Below are 19,276 nucleotides of genomic sequence, written 5' to 3'. Positions count from 1 at the left end.
CTTAGGAGTAGTGTTTGATAATCAAATCAGCTATGTTGCACTTTTAAACCTCTGAATAATGGCTGGATTTTATGGAGAGAGGTTACATGCTTGTCACTTCTAGGAGTTAAAGGGTTAAATAACAAAGCGAGTCATATATTCTAATTCGAATATGACAGATTTTACTACACCATCATTTATGGGAGGAAAACAGTTTATTATGAGCTGACAGAATGGGTTTGTGGTCGAGTTACGAGATTTAATTTAATTTTTCGGATCAGTACTCAAAGACTTCAAAGGCTTCTGTTGATTCTTTCCCAGCCGTTTGATTCCTGCTCGCCCTGTGAATTGAATAATGAAGTGACATTTTGAATCGTTGATTTCATATCACCGTAGTCTCCTTCGCGGGCGTTTGTTTTCTCAAAAGAACAACAGCTTTGAAAAAATGTCACTTTGACCTAAGAGTTTAATTTGAATTTCAGATGAGCCCGAAGTTACAATTGATGGTGATCAAGAACAGTTTATAGCTAAAGGCGAGAAGTTCACGTTGATCTGTCGGTATAACGCTTCACCGCCTGTGTCTAGGGTGCAGTGGAAAAAAAATGGAAAAGTGATTGCAGTTAATGCCAATAAGACTAATAGTGGATCAAGAGTGACTGACATCTTTTATAATGAAAGTCTATCACAGCTGTTAATCGCATCAGCTTCCTCACAGGATTCTGGAAATTACATCTGCAATGTTACAAATACAGTCAATGGTACAACAGATTCGACATCGATTGTTATTCAAGGCATGTATACGGTGTTCATTATATGATGTACAGCATATTCGCGGCATTATTTCTCTTACTGTTCCTGGTTAATTTTTTTTAACATGTGATCTGTAATCTATCCTTTTTTTAGGGGTTCTAAAGGCATGTGCCTTTTTCGCCCTCTCCAAAACAAAACCGTTGCCACAAAACAATTCTCTCGTCAACATGAGAATGAAATTATTTGATCAGTCAAACAAATTTGCCATAATTTTTAGACAACAACCATTCCTTCCTCTTAAACAAATAAAATATAAAAACCAAAATTAAAAAATAAACAAAAAAAATTGATCAAAGGAAAGTTTAACTTAGTACACTTTAGAAGGCTTCGAAAGAAGACGTAGGAGTAAAATTGTTAAATACCTTGGAATACCAAGTAACTGACTAAAATAATTGTACCCTCTTACAGAGAAGCCCTCTACCAAACTGCAGCCGGAAACTGTTACCGTCAATGAAGGAGAAAATGTCACGTTATTTTGTAACTCTTCTGAAAGCTCTCTAACAATAACGTGGAAATTCAACGGATCTGATATAACCACCTCAGGGGATTCAAGGATCAGTTTTTCAGATGACAATCGACATTTGATTATCACGAACGTGAGCAGGGTAAACAAAGGGGAATACAAATGTGTCGCGAGCAACAAGGTTGGAAACTACACATCTAATGTTGCCTTTGTGTCTGTTGAATGTAAGTACAGAGAAAACGTAACAGGCCGTTTCAACTTGTTGGCAGCCTTGAAGTTTCTGTTTTCCTGCTTGGCTAGGCTTAAGATGATAGTGGACAAAAATTGCATTCTTAAGTTGACATACTTATACAGTCTACTAAATTAACAAGTATCCACCGAAGTGGAGGTGGGGAGTGGCGGATATTTACCAAACTGCGAAGCGGCGAGCCGGTTAATATCCACCTCTAGCCGCCGACGCTGAGGTGAATATATGTATTTCTTTTCGGATATACTAAAACAGTGCGATAATATGACACAAAAAGATGGTTTTAACTCATCTTTTCCTTTAATTATTACAATATTCTCAGACAAGAATCCCGCGCTCCTTGCTCGGAGGTGATTAGAAAAGGATATTCGGAGATTCAAAAGCCAATCAGCGCACGCCTTCAACGCTGTCTACCGATATAGTATTATAGTAATGTGGATTATTGATATAAACAATTTTGTAATCGTTTTAATCCAAATCGATTTTTTAATCCCTGCTGTCTTTTACAGTTATCAAACAGAATAACTATCATTCAAATCAGTGTTGCAGGGTTACGGAAAGACAAACGGCGATTCTTGCAGTATCTTGCGAAATGTGTATTGTTTTGCAGTGAATTAATTTTGATTTTTCATATTCATATTACTAGTTGGACCTGAAATCTCCAAACCTCCAACTAGTCGCACAAAAGAGGAAGGACATACCGTTGAGTTCAGTTGCGTAGTAGCAGGATACCCTACACCTGATGTCGCTTGGACAAAGAATGGAGTGGAATTGAATTTGACAAGAGATGTGCGACTTAATGCATCTTCCAATAATGGAAACCACCATTTGACTATATCAAATGTTCAACAATTGGATGCAGGACAATACAGATGTGTTGCTAAAAACAGTTTGGATACCGCGACTTCATCCCCAGCGACCCTATCAGTACAATGTGAGTGTCAAAGTAGTTTATCTTTGTAACGTTCTAGTGTTCACTACTGTTTTATTCCAGTTTCTTTCAATGTTGATCACAAATTCTATATATCGATGTTATTGACAAAGCCAATGATGCTATACTTGAAGTTCCTCAATGGATTAAATATATGTGCTGGACATTGAAGGGAACAGCGTCAAATTTGTTTTCGATTTTTTAGCTTCTTCTTCTCAAATTTTTGACTTGCGGTTTCTGTTATCAAAGGGTCCTAGGTAAGCTCTCGTTTTACAATGATCTCCGTTAACTTCAATATGATCTTATTACTAAAGAACAGTTTCTATGTCGTATTATTGAATTCTAGTTGCGCCAGAAGTCACAATCATTGGAGATCAAAAACGGTATTTAGCCAACGGCACTGATCTATTACTGACATGCCAATTCAAAGCCTTGCCTACCGTTTCTGAAGTGCAGTGGGTAAAAGATGGGATTCTAATTGCATCAACCCTTGCTACGCCTTTGAATGGGTCACGTGAGACTATTTCACACCAAAATGAAAGCCAAGCTCAGCTGTCGATCATCGCAGTTTCCTTGAAAAATACTGGAAATTACACCTGCAATGTTACAAATAATGTTGGTAGCTCTTTGAACTGGACATCGATTGTCATTCAAGGTATGTTGCCATGTAAATAAACTTGAACATGAAAACATTTTTTCCTTTCCTGTAAAAATTGCTCAGCCGTACTTATCCCATTCAGGATCTTCTTGCTGTGTTTTGTAATTGTTTGTTTGTTTGTTTTTGGTTTGTCAAAAGTTCGGTGTGAAGTTGAAGGAATGTTTTATAGTCCAAGATCAATCTTTTAAAAAGCGTGTGGCCAAAATTTGACTCATGAAATGTCACACATTGAAAGACCGATCTGTGCGTCAGTCCTCTAAGACCTTAGGGTACCTCGAGAGACTCAATGGAGTACTGGCTTTTACGGCTAAAGGTTAAACTTTTGGTCAATTTTGGTCACTAATTAAAATTTTTCAATTTTTACGCCAGAGGGCAAATGTTATCGGGCGTCACTGGTTTACTCCATTGAGACCCTCTACTTCTCACGCGTCGCAAGTAACATAATTGGCCGAAAATTTTTATTCTGAAGTAAATAAGAAAATAAATTACCAACATCATTGGGAAATTCCATGCATGTTTAGACGCCAATGTTCGTCTAGTCAAGGGAGGGGTGAAAATCTAGTCCTAAAATGCAATAACCGGCTTAAGGGACACCTGGGAGAGCAAATTTGTAACATGCAAAACTGCTGTAGAGCTGAGGAGATTTTTCATTTATGTATGAGCTCTTTGCATTCTGCAGTGACGCCTTCTATAGAGCAGGACCCAAAAGCCAGTCCGATCAAAGAGGGAGAAAACTTGACTCTATTTTGCAACGCTTCTGGAAGCTCTTTGAGGATATCATGGGAAAAAAATGGATCTGATGTAAATTCCAGCGAGGATTCGAGAATCCTTTTGTCAAGAGAAAACGTACAGCTGACAATAGTTAATGTGAGAAAAACAGACAGGGGAGCCTACCAGTGTGTGGCGAGCAACGAGGTTGGAGTTGCTACCTCCAATGCTGCCATAGTAAATGTTCAATGTGAGTACAATTATGGTTTAACGAGTTGTTGCGAAATGTCAATTTACTGAAAACATATGTTTGGCCTGAGAAGCGACAAATATATTTAATATGTATTTAATATGTATATGTGTATATGTAAATATTTAACCTTCAAGGGTGATTGACCTGTTTGGGCAAATATTTCTTTACTTTGACTTTAATGTGCCACAGCAGAGTTCTTTCAAATCGAACAAGCAGCTGATTGTCATGAGGATTTTTTACTCTCATTTTGCATGATGCTTAGTTTTCTAGAGGTTGGGGTGCTGTATAAGCATTTTGGGCTTCTGGATTCGAATATTTTTAACGCCCAATTTTTACGCCCGATATTTTTGCAACTGCCAACTTAGACTGAATAAATGGCAACGGTTGTTACTTTATCGGAACGAAATAATCCTTAAAGCAAAATTGCAAATTATTTGTTGGTTTGTTAGTTTAGAAAAAAACAATCACTATTGTTGATGATTGCAGACCTGTTTATGTAGGCGTTGATGTTTTGAGTGTTGAAGGAAAAAGGTTGATTTTTTGTTGTTCACTTAGCTTTAACTTAGATCACAGCTGCATAGTTATGGAAGTACACTATCCTTGACTTAAAGTGACAAGTGGTGCAATATTTTGTGAATACGTTTAATATTACAGTGACTTGCAATTCTTATGCGTTTATTTATTCATTTTGTTATGCTTTTTTTATATATCAGTTGGGCCTGAAATCTCCGAACCTCCAATTGATAACACGAAAATGGAAGGACAGACTATTGTATTCAGTTGCATGGTGGCTGGATACCCTACACCTGCGGTTGCTTGGACAAAGAATGGCGTCGAATTAAATGTAACAGCAAATTTACGACTAAGTGTCTCTTCCAAGGACGGAAATCACACTTTGAAAATAACAGATGTTCAAAAGTCAGATGCAGGACAATATAGATGTGTCGCTAAAAACAGTTTGCAGACCTCAGAGTCATCTCCTTCGACTCTTACAGTGCAATGTGAGTCTAACAGTGGTTTATCTTTGAAGTATTGGAGTACTGAATGTTTAATTGTGTCTTTTGCGTTGTTGTCCTCAAATAACATATTATACAGGTTTTTTTAAAGCCAGTCAACCTCTGGTGGTACATTGCTAAGGATTTTAAAACGGACCAAAATGAGTTGACATCTGGGTGATAATTGATCGTGCGAGTCTTCCTCAGTCGCCTTCAGCTCACATATCCTCTTTTCTTCCTTCTCAGTTCATCTGTTTATAAAGGACGTAGGCAAGATACTGTTATTTCGCATCTAACTCTAACTGTAAAATTGAGTATTAAGGAAAAGTGGTTTTACAACATTTTCTTAAATTTCAGTTGCACCAGAGGTGACAATTGACGGAGATCAAATACATTATGTAGCCAACAGCACAAATTTACTGCTAACGTGCAGGTTTAACGCCTTGCCTCCCGCGTCTGAAGTGCAGTGGCTAAATGATGGGAACATGATTGCATCAACCCTCACTGTTCCCTCAAATGGGCCAAGAGCGACTATTCCACATCATAATGAAAGCCAAGCTCAGTTGTTAATCACCACAATTTCCCTAGAAGATGCTGGAAATTATACTTGTAATGTCACAAATGTTGGTGGTAGTTCCTTGAATTGGACATCGATTACTGTTCAAGGTATGTTCTGTTACGAATGAACACAAAAATACAATTTCCCAAAGCAATCATTCGGCGTTAATTATCTCATTTAGGATCAAAAATCACCTATCCACTGAAGAGATTTGCATTATTTGTTTATTCGTTGGTTGGTTTGTTTGTTTTTGCTGGATTTTTGCTTTGGTATTTGCTTTCGGTTTTCTTGGTCGTTAAGGATCGAGACGAAGAGCTCGATCTTTAAGGTCAAGGAGCCTTTGAGTTGTGTAAAAATCATATTTTTTGCAATCCCTCTGACCTCAATCTGACTCAGAAAATAACATGCATCGAGTCTTCCTGGCAAACCCTCTGTAAAATGTCGCACTGATGTTAAAATAGTGGCATCGTCATTATTGGTTTAGTCTTTGGCGAAAAGATATAGTGCTTTACATTCCTACACTTTGGACTCCAACTGGTGCCTAGTTATGTGGGTTGGAACCGGCTCGAGAAAATTTATATAACCTGTTTGGATACGGAAAAAAACTAATAATAGATAAACTTCATAAGTTTAAAAAACTTGTTTGCATTTCTACAGTGACGCCTGCCATTGAGACGCACCCACAGGCTGATCCGGTCAAAGAAGGAGAGAACTTGACTCTCTTTTGCAACGCTACAGGAAGCTCTTTGACAATATCATGGACGAAAAATGGATCTGCTATAAATTCAGATGATGTATGGATGCGTTTTTCAACAGACAACGAGCAGCTGGCAATAACGAACGTGAGCAGAAAAGACAACGGAGCATACCGGTGTGTTGCGAGCAACAATGTTGGGGATGCTACCTCCAATGCCGCCATAGTGACTGTTCGATGTGAGTTTAACTATGCTTTACGATACGACTTAGATATAAATTGTTGTATATTTAACATTCATCTTCGGTAAAAAAATTTTTAAGGAACGTCGGTTTCATTTGTTTTCTTATTTGATACAGTGCTCTAACCAACAGGTCGCACTACATCTTGTAAATTATGTCTGATTTTGTAAAGACTCATAATGTAATTTTTATTATTTATATTTACAGTTGCTCCTGAAATCTCCCAATCTCCACGTGATACCACGGAAGTGGAAGGACAAACTGCTGTGTTCAATTGCATAGTAGCAGGATACCCTACACCTGATGCTGCTTGGACAAAGAATGAAGCGGAATTGAATGTGGCTGCAGATGCGCGACTTAATATATCTTTCAATGATGGAAACCACCAATTGACTATATCAAATGTCCAGCAATTAGATGCAGGTCAATACAGATGTGTGGCTAATAACAGTTTGGATACTGTGACTTCATCTCCAGCGACCCTAACAGTGCATTGTAAGTCTAAGAGAACTTTTTCAGTGAAGCTTGCGAGTGTTGAATCTTCCTTTATTTGTTTTGTTTTGTTTAATTGAGCCGTACCCTCTTCCGCAAGGTGAAACGGAAGTGTCTAAGAAAACTGACACTAATCGCGTTCTATGGCGTCATTATAATCTATGCAAAATGGTGTAACTTGTTATTATTTTTTGCGTGCTAGCGAGAAAGGTAATCGAAGTAAACAACAATTCAAATGAATTCATTTTCCATAGTTTCGGGCAAATTTGCAATTCAGTGTCCGCCTTCAATTATATACTTTGCTTTAAGGATATAGAAAAATATTCGGTGATATTTGGTGTAGAGTAAGAACAGGACGTTGTTCGATTGGCATCGTGCTTACGAAACCAGATTTAAATGTTTAAGCGGTTTTTCAGTGCCACGGTCGTCTAAGAAAGTTGGATCATTGCCGCAGAATCTCAAGGTTTTACGGATTTCTTTAAAAGATAACTACGCTGTACGTGTGAATAAAGGGCGACCTTGTCAGTAGAAAAAAATCGCTGCAAGAAACAACTAGTTTTAATTTATTAGCTTCGCAGCACCGTTCGCAAAGAGACCGAAAGTTGAAGGCGGACAATCCTCTTGGCGCAAGACCATTGAGAAAGAGCACCTGGTCTTCCATGAGAGCTTTAACGGGCGGCACAATAAATGTAGTGAACGGTTTCTTGTAGAGAAGAGAGGCGATCGATATCTGGCGCGGCTTGATATATTGAAGATTTTCCATAGCCAATTAGAAACGAAACGGAGACGTCGTAATCTTTAAAAACACATCTATGGTTGTCTGCTGTTCTTCTTAAAATGTCTCTATCTCAAAAGTCGCGGAAAATGGTCTTCAAACCTCGTCGTAGGTCTCCCTTATTCGTAAAGTCGACCGTGAAAGCACTCTGATCACCAGCTTGATCGTAATTTTGAAAGAAAACCACCAACTCTAGCCATTCAGAATTCAAGAAAGAATCGACAAAGAGGGTTACCTAATTAAAAGCCATTATATGTTTTCTTGCACAAGAATGACATCATAGAACAAGTTTAGTGTCAGGTTTTCGTAGACGTTCCCACGCTTCCATTTCACAATCTCGGGGGGGTGAAGGGTATGGCTACACGCAGGCTACCATAAGATCATTCTTTTACAGACCTTACTAATTTCTGTGGTATGCGAATATGCTCTGGATTTGACTTTCACTACTTAGCGACTTAATTCAAAATGTTATATAGTACCTCGATGGATGAATGTTTATGTCGGCCATTGGCACACTAATTCGTCACCACCACCCCCCTCCCTTACGATTGATACCCACTCCGTCACCTGAACCCACCAAACCCCCCCCTTCCCCCCCACATAAAAAAATCCCACCCATCCCCATCAGACCCTCACCAACTCATCACCACCACATTAAATTATCCCAAACTTGAGGCGGCTCCAAAGATCCCCAAACCTCCATCACTTATTTTTTGTCAAAGCATTACAAAAAGAGCGATTGGAGGAATTATGAACTATGGGTGGGTTTACATGCTGGAAATGGAGCTACGCTGTTAGTGGGAATATGGTGAAGAGAAAATAAAAATGACTGAGTTGAATGAAAAGCGCTCGTTGATACCGTACGGATTAAGAGTGCCGATTTGAAAGATGATTTTTATTCTAGAGTTTTGCGGCTTATTGAACTGCCTATAGTTGGGGAAAGGCCCCAAACTGCCACACCTTCTTCACAGTTCTCAGACTTTGTCGTTTATGTAGTGACGACTCTGATTTCTCCGAATAATCAGAGGCAATGTGCCAATTTTTGATCGATAAACGTGGTTATTCTGTTTCTGTCATTCAAACAGGCCACCACTGCGCCTAACGAATTGATCGACAGTCAGCACTACAAACGGCTGCGAAGGAAAATACTGATCGCATCCCGTTCACTCTCACATTTCACCCTCATAACGAAGCAGTTAAATCTATCATTCTTTAAAAACTTAAAATTACTAATTCGCTAATTTCATTCAAACGTGACAAAAACAGCATAGGCAACTTTTTGGTCAGAGGTTCATTTCAAACCAATGACCAACCTGGTGCAAAACTCGTCCGCGCAGTAGAATGAAATGACGAGGACGTATCCGAAGCAATCGCTAGACACTTAAATCTCCCTTATCATTCTAAACAGCATATGGCGGTTTGCGGCCTTTCTCCGCATCTAGACAGTTCGGGAAGCCGCAAAACAATAGAATAAATTTTTATCTGTAAAATCGGCACTGTTAATTCCCACGGTATCAAAGAGCACCTTTCATTGAACTAAGTTATTCTTAAACGACTGTGAATATACGAAAGTCATATATTTGAACTGCGGATAAAGGCGTGAATATGAAAGCGATCTTCGCAGTAACGAACACTACTTGAGCAGTGGTGAAAATAAGGCCTGAATAGAGTAGCTCCATTTTCAGCATATAAACCCACATACAACCCACAATTCCTCCAATCGCCATACCGATGTGTCGCTGAAAACAGCCTTAGAAATAATACCTTATATGCAGCCACACTGGAGGTGCAATGTAAGCAAATTGTATTTTCTAAAATATTGAGGAGCTGTAGCTCTCTAACATGCCGTGGTGCTTTGTTTCCACAAAAACTAGTGATTATTCAGTGCTCTAAACAAATTGAGATTGCATTTTCATAACTACTGGCAAGTTCCAAGAAAAGAACATTCTATTTCAATTTGTTTATCGATGTTTGGAATCTTTTCCTTCTTGTGCTTGGTCTACCTTTTTGCGCGTCAAATGGTAAAGGCTCGCTCACACAGTTGACTTGCAAGGAGTATTTGGAGTATATTTTGAATCACGACGGAAAAATTAATTAAATCAATCATTTTTTTAAGGATTGAAATATCACTTGAAAGAGTAAGCAAGACAGAGGTAAAAGGAATCGATTGACGTGATTTCTATCGACGAATGTCTGTTCATGTACTTTGTTCATTTTTTAGAATTTGTAAAGTTTTTCGTTAACTCAGTTAGGCTGCAGGCTTTGAGATTCCTCAAGAAATTTATTGATACTAGTTTTTGTGTTTACTATATATTTTGCTAATGTGCAAGTTGTCCACGAGCTTGCAGTTTTCAGAATTTACTGACCTTACGAAACATTGGTTTTTGATAGCTGCCCGAAATTTACTCGTGATATTTCCATTAATATCCCCTCTTGAGATATTGATCATATCCGATTGTAAAACCTCTGACGGCAGACCGCAAAGCTGCTGTTGTCATAAAGATAATTCTGTTTGTTTTCAAAAAGAATAGCGACTCTTAGATATGGAATGTTTTGTTTGTTTTGCCTATAGATAATAAGAAAGTTAGTCACTGGGAACATATTACGATAACTGCGAACCAATGTTTACTCTCTCTTTGTTACAGTTTCGACTGAAACATTTCACCATGCTAACTCAAGACGAACGTTTCCATTTGGGTAACGTGATATAGCGATAAATTATTCCACTTGGAGTCTGCGACCTCAGTACATAAAACTCCCTGACTGTCTGTAATCAGAAGCATTCGCCTATCTTGTGTACTTCGCCGTACAAATTTCAAAATCAAGACAATCCTAAGTGACTTAGTATCGTCTCTTTTTATATTCTGAGTTACTGAATATTTATGATCGGCCTTGACCTCAAAAATTTTGTCGATTTGATTGACTCGTCATGTCTGTCAATTTGCCTTTAATCGGTTGCTTGGCAAATTTGCATACCATTGCATTTAAATTTGCCCAAAGCGATAAATTGACTATGCTCTTTAAACGGAAGGAACACGCGACAGTTTGATGCTGAAATGGTTGTTAGAATAGCTTTCCTTCTTTTAATTGCTGTACCTCTTACACATCAAGGTTAGTTGCCTCAGCTATGCGAGTACATTCTAGTTTGTCAGTTCAGGCTGTGACACGTCCGTGTCGTAGTGATATGCAAACATACAAGATCTCTAGATTTTAGGCCTTACCAGCCAATCCGGGGCACTTTTTTAATCTCTTATATATGTAAGTTTATAATGCCAGCTCATTTTCGACCGATATCAGTTTCAATTAACAAGTTTTCCTTGATTTATGACAAAACTTCCGGGTGCACTGTGAGCTTACACTTGTCCCGCGATTAAGTGAATTTGTTTTATGTAAAGACGTGTGTTAAGTTTCCTTTGCGCCTCTGGTTTATTCGATTTGCTCTTCATAAATCGAAAGACGATAATTTGCACTCAAGCAGTGAGCTAAGCGAGATCGATTAGTTAATACGTTTGAAAGGGGCTCGTGTCAGCTTCAGGTTTTCACATACATTCGAATCATAACAAACAATTAATTCGACTTATGATGGTTAGGTATATTCAATCTAAATTCTTAAGCAAAAAGTGGAGTAAAAATTGAGAATTGTTAACAAGTTGAATCAGGCATATTTTATTGTTTGGTGTAACTAGAGCTCAGCTGTTCACGATTGAATGACCCCAAGGAATTTTGAATTTCAGCTCTTACGGATGATGAAGTTTGTCAATTCTTTTTACCTCAAAGGCTGGCTTTTTCTGTTGAAAACTATTATAGGGCAGTTATTAAGGGTAAGAGAACTTTCCTTAATGAATTGGTAAATCTAAAGTTTCTTTTGGAAAGCTTTGGGAAAAAAACTATTGTGCGTGTCGTTTAAACCGTAACACACTTTCAAGGCCTTTCGAAAGTCGTGCGTGGTTCATTCGCCTATTTTCCTCATTGAAACATTCGGTTTTTAATCTTTACCCAACCTTGCTATGTTAAGATTTAGTTTTGATCAACAATCGAAAGCCGTAATTGTAATTGTCACGACTAGTAATTAAGATCTACGGCAAATTGACTTAGACATGACCGTGACGTAAGCGATAAGTACAGCAGTTTCGTTTTTGTCTTTTTTTTTTGTCATTCTTTTATGCTGTGTAATTTATTCATTTAAATGCTTTCTGCAATATCCGATGAATTTCACTGAGCAACATTCGGTAAACTTTCCAGATCCTTTCACTGCTAGAGTTGATCAACCTGTACTCTCTCTCCTTACAAATCAACACGTCTTCAAATGACTAGATGATACAACTTAAGGAAATAATGAACTGGAGCTAAGATTATTACATAAGCAGGTAGAAAGCACCCAGTAAAGATAATGTTTATTTGGATATTGAACGTGAAATGATTTAGACGCCAAGACAACTGCAAATGCAAAGGCAATCGAGCGTGAAGGAGATGCAAAATATGCCACTTTGATTTGTGTAAACTTCCCGTGGGTCTACTTAAGGCACTGTCACGCTATTTAAACTCATTTATTTTTTAAGAGGGCGGAAAAGGCAACAAGAAGATATCAAAATAGAGAGGCTAACCACGACTATTACGCTAAAACGGCAAAACCTGAACTTCTTGCAAGCTGCTTGCTTTCACTGTTTGTATATTTGAGTTAATTTATCTAAATTACACGTAGACGGACATTTTTCATAATTTTGCTATTATTTTGATAAAGAAATGAAAAGCACAGTGGGAAAACTTTTTTTTTTTTTTACTGCTCTCCTTTGCCGGCAATTATTGAACCCACTGCCCGTTCCCTAAATGTGCGTTTTCAATTTTTAGGCACGAACGTGAGATAAACATCGAGTGTTTGATGATCAAATCAGCTGTGTTGCACTTTTAAACCTCTGAATAATGCCTTGATTTTATGGAGAGAGGTTACATGCTTGTCACTTCTAGGAGTTAAAGGGTTAAATAACAAAGCGAGTCATTCATTTTAATTCGAATATGAAAGATTTTTACTACACCATCATTTATGGGAGGAAAACAGGGAACTCGTTTATTTTGAGCTGGCGAGTCTGTGGTCGAGTCAAGAGATTTAATTTAATTTTCGGATCAAAACTCAAAGACTTCAGAGGCCTCTGTTGTTTCTTTCCCAACCGTTTGATTCCTGCTCGCCCTGTGAATTGAATAATGAAGTGACATTTTGAATCTTTGATTTCATACCACCGTAGTCTCCATCGCAAGCGTTTGTTCACTCAAAAGAACAACAGCTTTGAAAAACATCACTTTGACCTAAGAGTTTGATTTGAATTTCAGATGAGCCCGAAGTTGCAATTGATGGTAACCAAGAGCAGTTTATAGCTAAAGGCGAGAGCTTCACGTTGATCTGTCGGTATAACGCTTCACCGCCTGTGTCTGAGGTGCAGTGGATAAAAGATGTGATTACCATAAATGCCACTGTGACTAACAATGGATCAAGAGTTACTAACATCTTTTATAATGAAAGTCTATCACAGCTTTCAATCACCTCAGCTTCCTTACAGGATTCTGGAAATTACACCTGCAATGTTACAAATAATGTAACTGATACAACAGATTCGACGTCGATTGTTATTCAAGGTATGTATACGATGTTCATTACTTCCTGTACAACATATCTGCGGCATTATTTCTCTCAGTGTTCCTGGTTAAATTTTTTGTTCGTTTAAAATCTTATCCTGTGGAAGGAAAAGCCAGCCCAGCAGTTCTATGTAAACACAATTACACGAGTTTATTTTTGCCACAAAAAAATTCTCTCGTCAAAATGAGCATCAAATTTGTTTGATCAGTCAAACAAAATTTGCCTTGATTTACGCGTTCAAAAAAAAATTTAATTTTAAAATTTGGCCGAAAGTGACCAAAAGCAGAAGTTCGATGTGAAGTCGAGGAACTGTTTTATACCAGGCTCAAATCTTTTAAAAGCTTGTGGCCAAAATTTGACTCGTGAATTGACACACTGAAAGACCATTCTGTGCGTGTTCCTCTGAGACCTTACGGTCCTTCCAGAGTCTCAATAGGGTGTTGGCTTTTACGGCTAATGGTTAAAATTTTGGTCAATTTACGGCTAAACTTCATTTTCTATCCACAGTGATCACCAGAAATTTTTCAAAGCCTAATCTTTTTCCGACTAACAATTAAAATTCGATAATTTTTACGTCTAAAGGCTAATGCTATCGGCCGTTAACAATTGATCCATTGAGACCCTCTACTTCTCACATGTGTTGCAAGTAACATGTTTGGCCGAAAAATTTTATTCTCATGTAAATAAGAAAAAAAAGCTCACTCAACATCCTTGGGAGAAAAAACAAAAACAGTTGTGCATGTTTAGACGCCAACGTTCGTTCAGTCAGAGGAGGGATGGGAATTAAGTCATAAAACGCAGTAACTGGCCTAAGTGGAGACCTGCAAGAGAAAATTTGTAACATAGTAATCTGCTTTAGAGCTAACAAGAAGATTTTACGTTTACGTATGACCTCTTTTGATTTTGCAGTGATACCATCTATAGAGCAGGACCCAAAAGCCAGTCCGGTCAAAGAGAGAGAAAACTTGACTCTATTTTGCAACGCTTCTGGGAGCTCTTTGAGGATATCATGGAAAAAAAATGGATCTGGTATAAATCCCAGTGAAGATTCGAGAATCCTTTTGTCAAGAGACAACGTACAGCTGACAATAGTTAATGTGAGCAGGAAAGACAACGGAGCCTACCAGTGTGTGGCAAGCAACGAGGTTGGAAGTGCTACCTCCAATGCTGCCATAGTAAATGTCCAATGTGAGTACAAGTGTGGTTACGAGCTGTTGCGAAATGTCAATTTACTGAAAAGATATGTTTGGCCTGAGAAGCGTGTATATATTTAACCTTCAAGGGTAGTTAACCTGTTTTGAAAATCTTTCTTAACTATCACTCTATTGTTGCACAGCAGAGTTCTTCCAAATCGAACAAACAGCTGATTTTCATGAGGATCATTTACTCTCATTTTGCATGATGCCTAGTTTCCCAGAAGTTGTGGTGCTGTACATGCATTTCAGGGTTATGGATTCGAGTCTTCTTTACGCCCAATTTTTTTGCAACCGCCGGCTTAAGCTTAGTAAATGGCAAAGGGTGTTACTTTATCGGAAGGAAGTAATCCTTGAAAAGCAGAATTGTAACCTATTTGTTGTTTTGTTTGTTGAGAAAAATTCAATCACTGTTGTTGATGATTGCAGACGTGTTTATATAAGCGTTGATATTTTGAGTGTTAAAATAAAAAGGTTGATTTGTTTTGGTCGCTTAGCTTTTATTCAAATCACAGCTGCATGGTTATTAAAGGACACAGTCCTTCATTTGAAGCAGGAAGTGGTGCAATATTTTGTGAAATACGTTTGATATTGCTTCGAATTGGAATTCTAATGTGTGTTTATTCATTTTTTTATGTTTTTTAATATATCAGTTGGGCCTGAAATCTCCGAACCTCCAATTGATACCACGAAAATAGAAGGACAAACTGTTGTCTTTAGCGTTGTTGTCCTCAAATACCATAGATACAGGTTTTTGTAAAGCCAGTCAACCTTTGGTGGTACATTCCTAAGGATTTTAAAACGGACCAAAATAAGTTTACATCTGAGTTTTGGATGGCGATTCTGTAAAGATATGTGTTGAGCATTAAAGGAAACATATTTTTACAGTATCGTCAAATTCACCTTCCAGCTCTGATATCCTCCTTTCCTCCTTCTCAGTTCATCTGTTTATAAAGGACGTAGCTAAATTACCGTTATTCCGTATTTAACTCTAACTGTAAAAATTAAAGAAAAATGATTTTATAAAATTGTATTAAATTTCAGTTGCACCAGAGGTGACAATTGACGGAGATCAAATACATTATGTAGCCAACAGCACAGATTTACAGCTCACATGCAGGTTTCACGCCTTGCCTCCCGCGTCTGAAGTGCAGTGGCTAAATAATGGGAATGTGATTGCATCAACCCTCAGCGTTCCCTCAAATGGGTCAAGAGCGACTATTTCACATCATAATGAAAGCCAAGCTCAGTTGTTGATCACCACAGTTTCCTTAGAAGATGCTGGAAATTATACTTGTAATGTCACTAATGTTGTTGGTAGTTCCTCGAATGGGACATTGATTATTGTTCAAGGTATGCTCCGTTATGAATAAACACAAAAATACAATTTCCCAAAGCAATCACTCGGCGTTAGTTATCTCATTTAGGATAAAAAAATCAGCTACCCAAGAGATTTGTATTGTTTATTTATTCGTTTGTTTGTTTGTTTTTGTTGGACTTTGTTTTTGCTTTAGTATTTGTTTTGTTTTGTTGTTGTTGTTTTTTAGTTTGTTCGTTTGTTTGCCTCCTGGTCGTTAAGGACCGAGACGAGGAGCTCGATCTTGACATTCCTATATTTCAGACCCCAACTAGTTCTTAGTTATGTGCTTAGGAACCAGCTCAAGAACACCTATTTAAACTGTTTGGATACGGAAAAAAACGAATGATAGACAAACTTCATAAGTTTAAAATACTTTCTTGCATTTCTACAGTGACGCCTGCTATCGAGACGCACCCACAAGCTGATCCGGTCAAAGAAGGAGAGAACTTGACTTTCTTTTGCAACGCTACTGGAAGCTCTTTGACAATATCATGGACGAAAAATGGATCTTCTATAAATCCAAATGAAGACGTACGGATCCGTTTGTCAACAGACAAAGAGCATTTGACAATAAGGAATGTGAGCAGGAAAGACAACGGAGCATACCGATGTGTGGCGAGCAACAAGGTTGGAAATGCTACCTCCAATGCTGCCATAGTGACTGTCCGATGTGAGTTCAACTATGGTTTACGACACGACTAAAAAATATGGATCGATCAAAATATAAATAGTTGTATACTTAAAATTCATCGTTGGTAAAGAATGGTTTAGGAAAGTCGGTTTCATTTGCTTTCTTATGTGATACAGCGCTCTAACCACCATATCGCACTACATTTAGTAAATTATGTCTGATTTTGTAGGAAACATAATTTATTTTTTATTATTTATATTGATAGTTGCCCCTGAAATCTCCCAATCTCCAAGGGATACCACGGAAGTGGAAGGACAAACTGCCGAGTTCAATTGCGTAGTAGCAGGGTACCCTAAACCCGATGTTGCTTGGGAAAAAAATGGAGTGGAATTGAATGTGGCTAAACATGAGCGACTTAGAGTCTCTTCCAATGATGGAAACCACCGATTGATCATATCAAATGTTCAACAATCGGATGCAGGACAATACAAATGTGTTGCTAATAACAGTTTGGATACTGTGAATTCATCTTCAGCAACCCTAACAGTACATTGTAAGTCTAACAGTAGTTTTTCTGTGAAACGTGCGAGTGTGGAATATTCTTTTATTTGGTTTGTTGGTTGGTTTTTTTTTTCTAAGTGTTGTCCATAAGTAATTCAGGTTATTAATTTTTACAAACCCTAAAAATCTTTGTGGTTTGCGAATTTGCTCTGGATTTGTCTTTAACTACTCGGTTAATTAATTTAAAAAGTTATTTTGTACTTCGATGGATGAATGTAGATGTTGGCCGCTGGCGCCAATACACCAATATTATCCACTGAAATTTTACTCTGTAATTGACATATTTTCTCTCTTTGCTGCTCCATTTCTTGTTCTTGTTCCTTCATAAACCTTTCAGTCCACATGTATATTATTTTCACAAATTCGACATTATCCAGAAAACCTCTTATTAGAATTTGCAGACTCATAACTTCTAGTGTATGATTTTCATATGATACCAATTATGCTCGGAAAGTTATATCATCTATACACATAAGATAAAAAATAAATAAATAAAAGCCCATGATGATGATACAATTACAATCATTAAATCACATTTTAGTTGATCCAGAAGTTACAGTTGATGGTGATAAGGAGAAGATTGTGGCTAAGGGCGACGATATCAAGGTAACATGTCGGCACAAGGCCCTACCGCCTGTGACTGAGGTGCAATGGATAAAAGATGGAGAGGTGATTTCAACAAACTCCACGAAAGTGATCAACAACTCCCGATTGAATATTCTGCACTTCAATGAGAGCCTCATACAGTTGTCGATCAGCACAGCTATCGTGGCTGATAGTGGGAATTACACTTGCAATGTCACAAATATGGTTAACAGTTCATCAGACTCGACATCTATCATTGTCGAAGGTGTGTAAGAGCTGTTGACAAATTCTCATTAACCCGTGTTTTAGGGTAGGACAGCCATAAGCTGGGATTTCTCCACACAGACGTCGAAGAAATGAACACAGTTTTTAAGGTCTAATTAAAAGAAATGTGAGATCACCGGATACCGAGAGCAAGATTTCGCACGAGGCTTTAGGGCTGTCTATAAAGTGCATATTAAAGAGATAGGCAGCTGTGTACGCAGGTGTGCGCAGGAATTCCGAGTTACTTTATTGGTAACGGGGACTTCTTGATGTGTGCTGGGACATCCCAATTTTTAATGAGATAGATGATAAGCTACTCTCAGAGACGGTTACAACCTACTGGAATTACCAATAATCATTGCCTGTAACCGTTTCCGTTGCCCATAAACTTTTAAACATTTTTAAGATGAAGGATGTTTTTTTTCTTCTATTCTGTGTGACAAATTGTAATTTGTCCCGACACCGGGGCATGGGTGAATATACATAATGTACACCTCAGAAAAGTAAAATATTTTACTTTAGGTTTGATCAGAGCAGAAATGTTACTATTTCTTTTAATTTTTCCAGGGTTGCATAATCTTAAAGCACCTCGTGACTTCCTATGAAGTCTATGAGAAATTTCTTCAATGATTAATGTAGCGGAAATGTAGACTGTTTACAACATTGAAAACATAGTGGAGTGCTTCAGACTTAGTTTCTTTCTGTTTTCCCCAATACAGTAAAGCCTTCCATCCTTACTCAGCCAAAAAGTGCTGCCCCTGAAGAAGGAGACACCGTCAAGTTGTATTGCAACGCTACAGGAAGCCCTATACTGCACATATCCTGGACGTTTGATGGATCTGTCATAACAGCAAACGAGAACTCCAGGATCAGTTTGTCCAACGACTCTCAAGAATTGACAATAACAAATGTGAAAAGAGGAGACAGTGGAGATTACCGATGTTTAGTGAAAAACAGGGTCGGAAATGACACTTCTCACCCCTCTGTGATAAACGTGCTTTGTAAGTACGGAATAAGTTTGCTTTTCTAGGTCATGAAATCGTATTATAGTCGAGCTATACCCAATCTCAAAGACCTAACTTTTTTTAGCGTTATCGATAAGGTATAGACCAACTTTGGGTCAAGAGAAATGTAGTTGAACGAAAAAAATTAAATAAATAAACAGAATTGGGTGTAATAGAAATTTCAGGGTTGTGTTACAACATTCTAAAATAGGGGTCCAAACAGTCTCTCGTAATCCTAGAGAT

General features: G+C 37.9%; 1 protein-coding gene across 1 annotated transcript in view; it reads left to right on the top strand.

Moving 5' to 3' along the window:
* LOC131791619 (titin-like) overlaps positions 1-19,276 on the top strand; it is a 79,287-nt gene that overhangs the window by 13,720 nt on the left and 46,291 nt on the right. The window contains exons 8-23 of the mRNA XM_066159679.1: positions 462-770; positions 1,198-1,476; positions 2,146-2,433; positions 2,777-3,085; positions 3,768-4,046; positions 4,763-5,050; positions 5,402-5,710; positions 6,261-6,536; positions 6,747-7,034; positions 13,132-13,434; positions 14,345-14,623; positions 15,673-15,981; positions 16,380-16,658; positions 16,885-17,172; positions 17,722-18,030; positions 18,749-19,030. Coding sequence (XP_066015776.1) covers positions 462-770; positions 1,198-1,476; positions 2,146-2,433; positions 2,777-3,085; positions 3,768-4,046; positions 4,763-5,050; positions 5,402-5,710; positions 6,261-6,536; positions 6,747-7,034; positions 13,132-13,434; positions 14,345-14,623; positions 15,673-15,981; positions 16,380-16,658; positions 16,885-17,172; positions 17,722-18,030; positions 18,749-19,030 — 4,674 coding nt within the window. The remainder of the gene's footprint in view (positions 1-461; positions 771-1,197; positions 1,477-2,145; positions 2,434-2,776; positions 3,086-3,767; positions 4,047-4,762; positions 5,051-5,401; positions 5,711-6,260; positions 6,537-6,746; positions 7,035-13,131; positions 13,435-14,344; positions 14,624-15,672; positions 15,982-16,379; positions 16,659-16,884; positions 17,173-17,721; positions 18,031-18,748; positions 19,031-19,276) is intronic.

The sequence above is a fragment of the Pocillopora verrucosa genome, chromosome 12 (genome assembly GCF_036669915.1).
Source record: "Pocillopora verrucosa isolate sample1 chromosome 12, ASM3666991v2, whole genome shotgun sequence".
NCBI lineage: Eukaryota > Metazoa > Cnidaria > Anthozoa > Scleractinia > Pocilloporidae > Pocillopora > Pocillopora verrucosa.
Note: the sequence above shows the minus strand (reverse complement) of the source record. Positions and strands in the feature narration are given on the sequence as shown.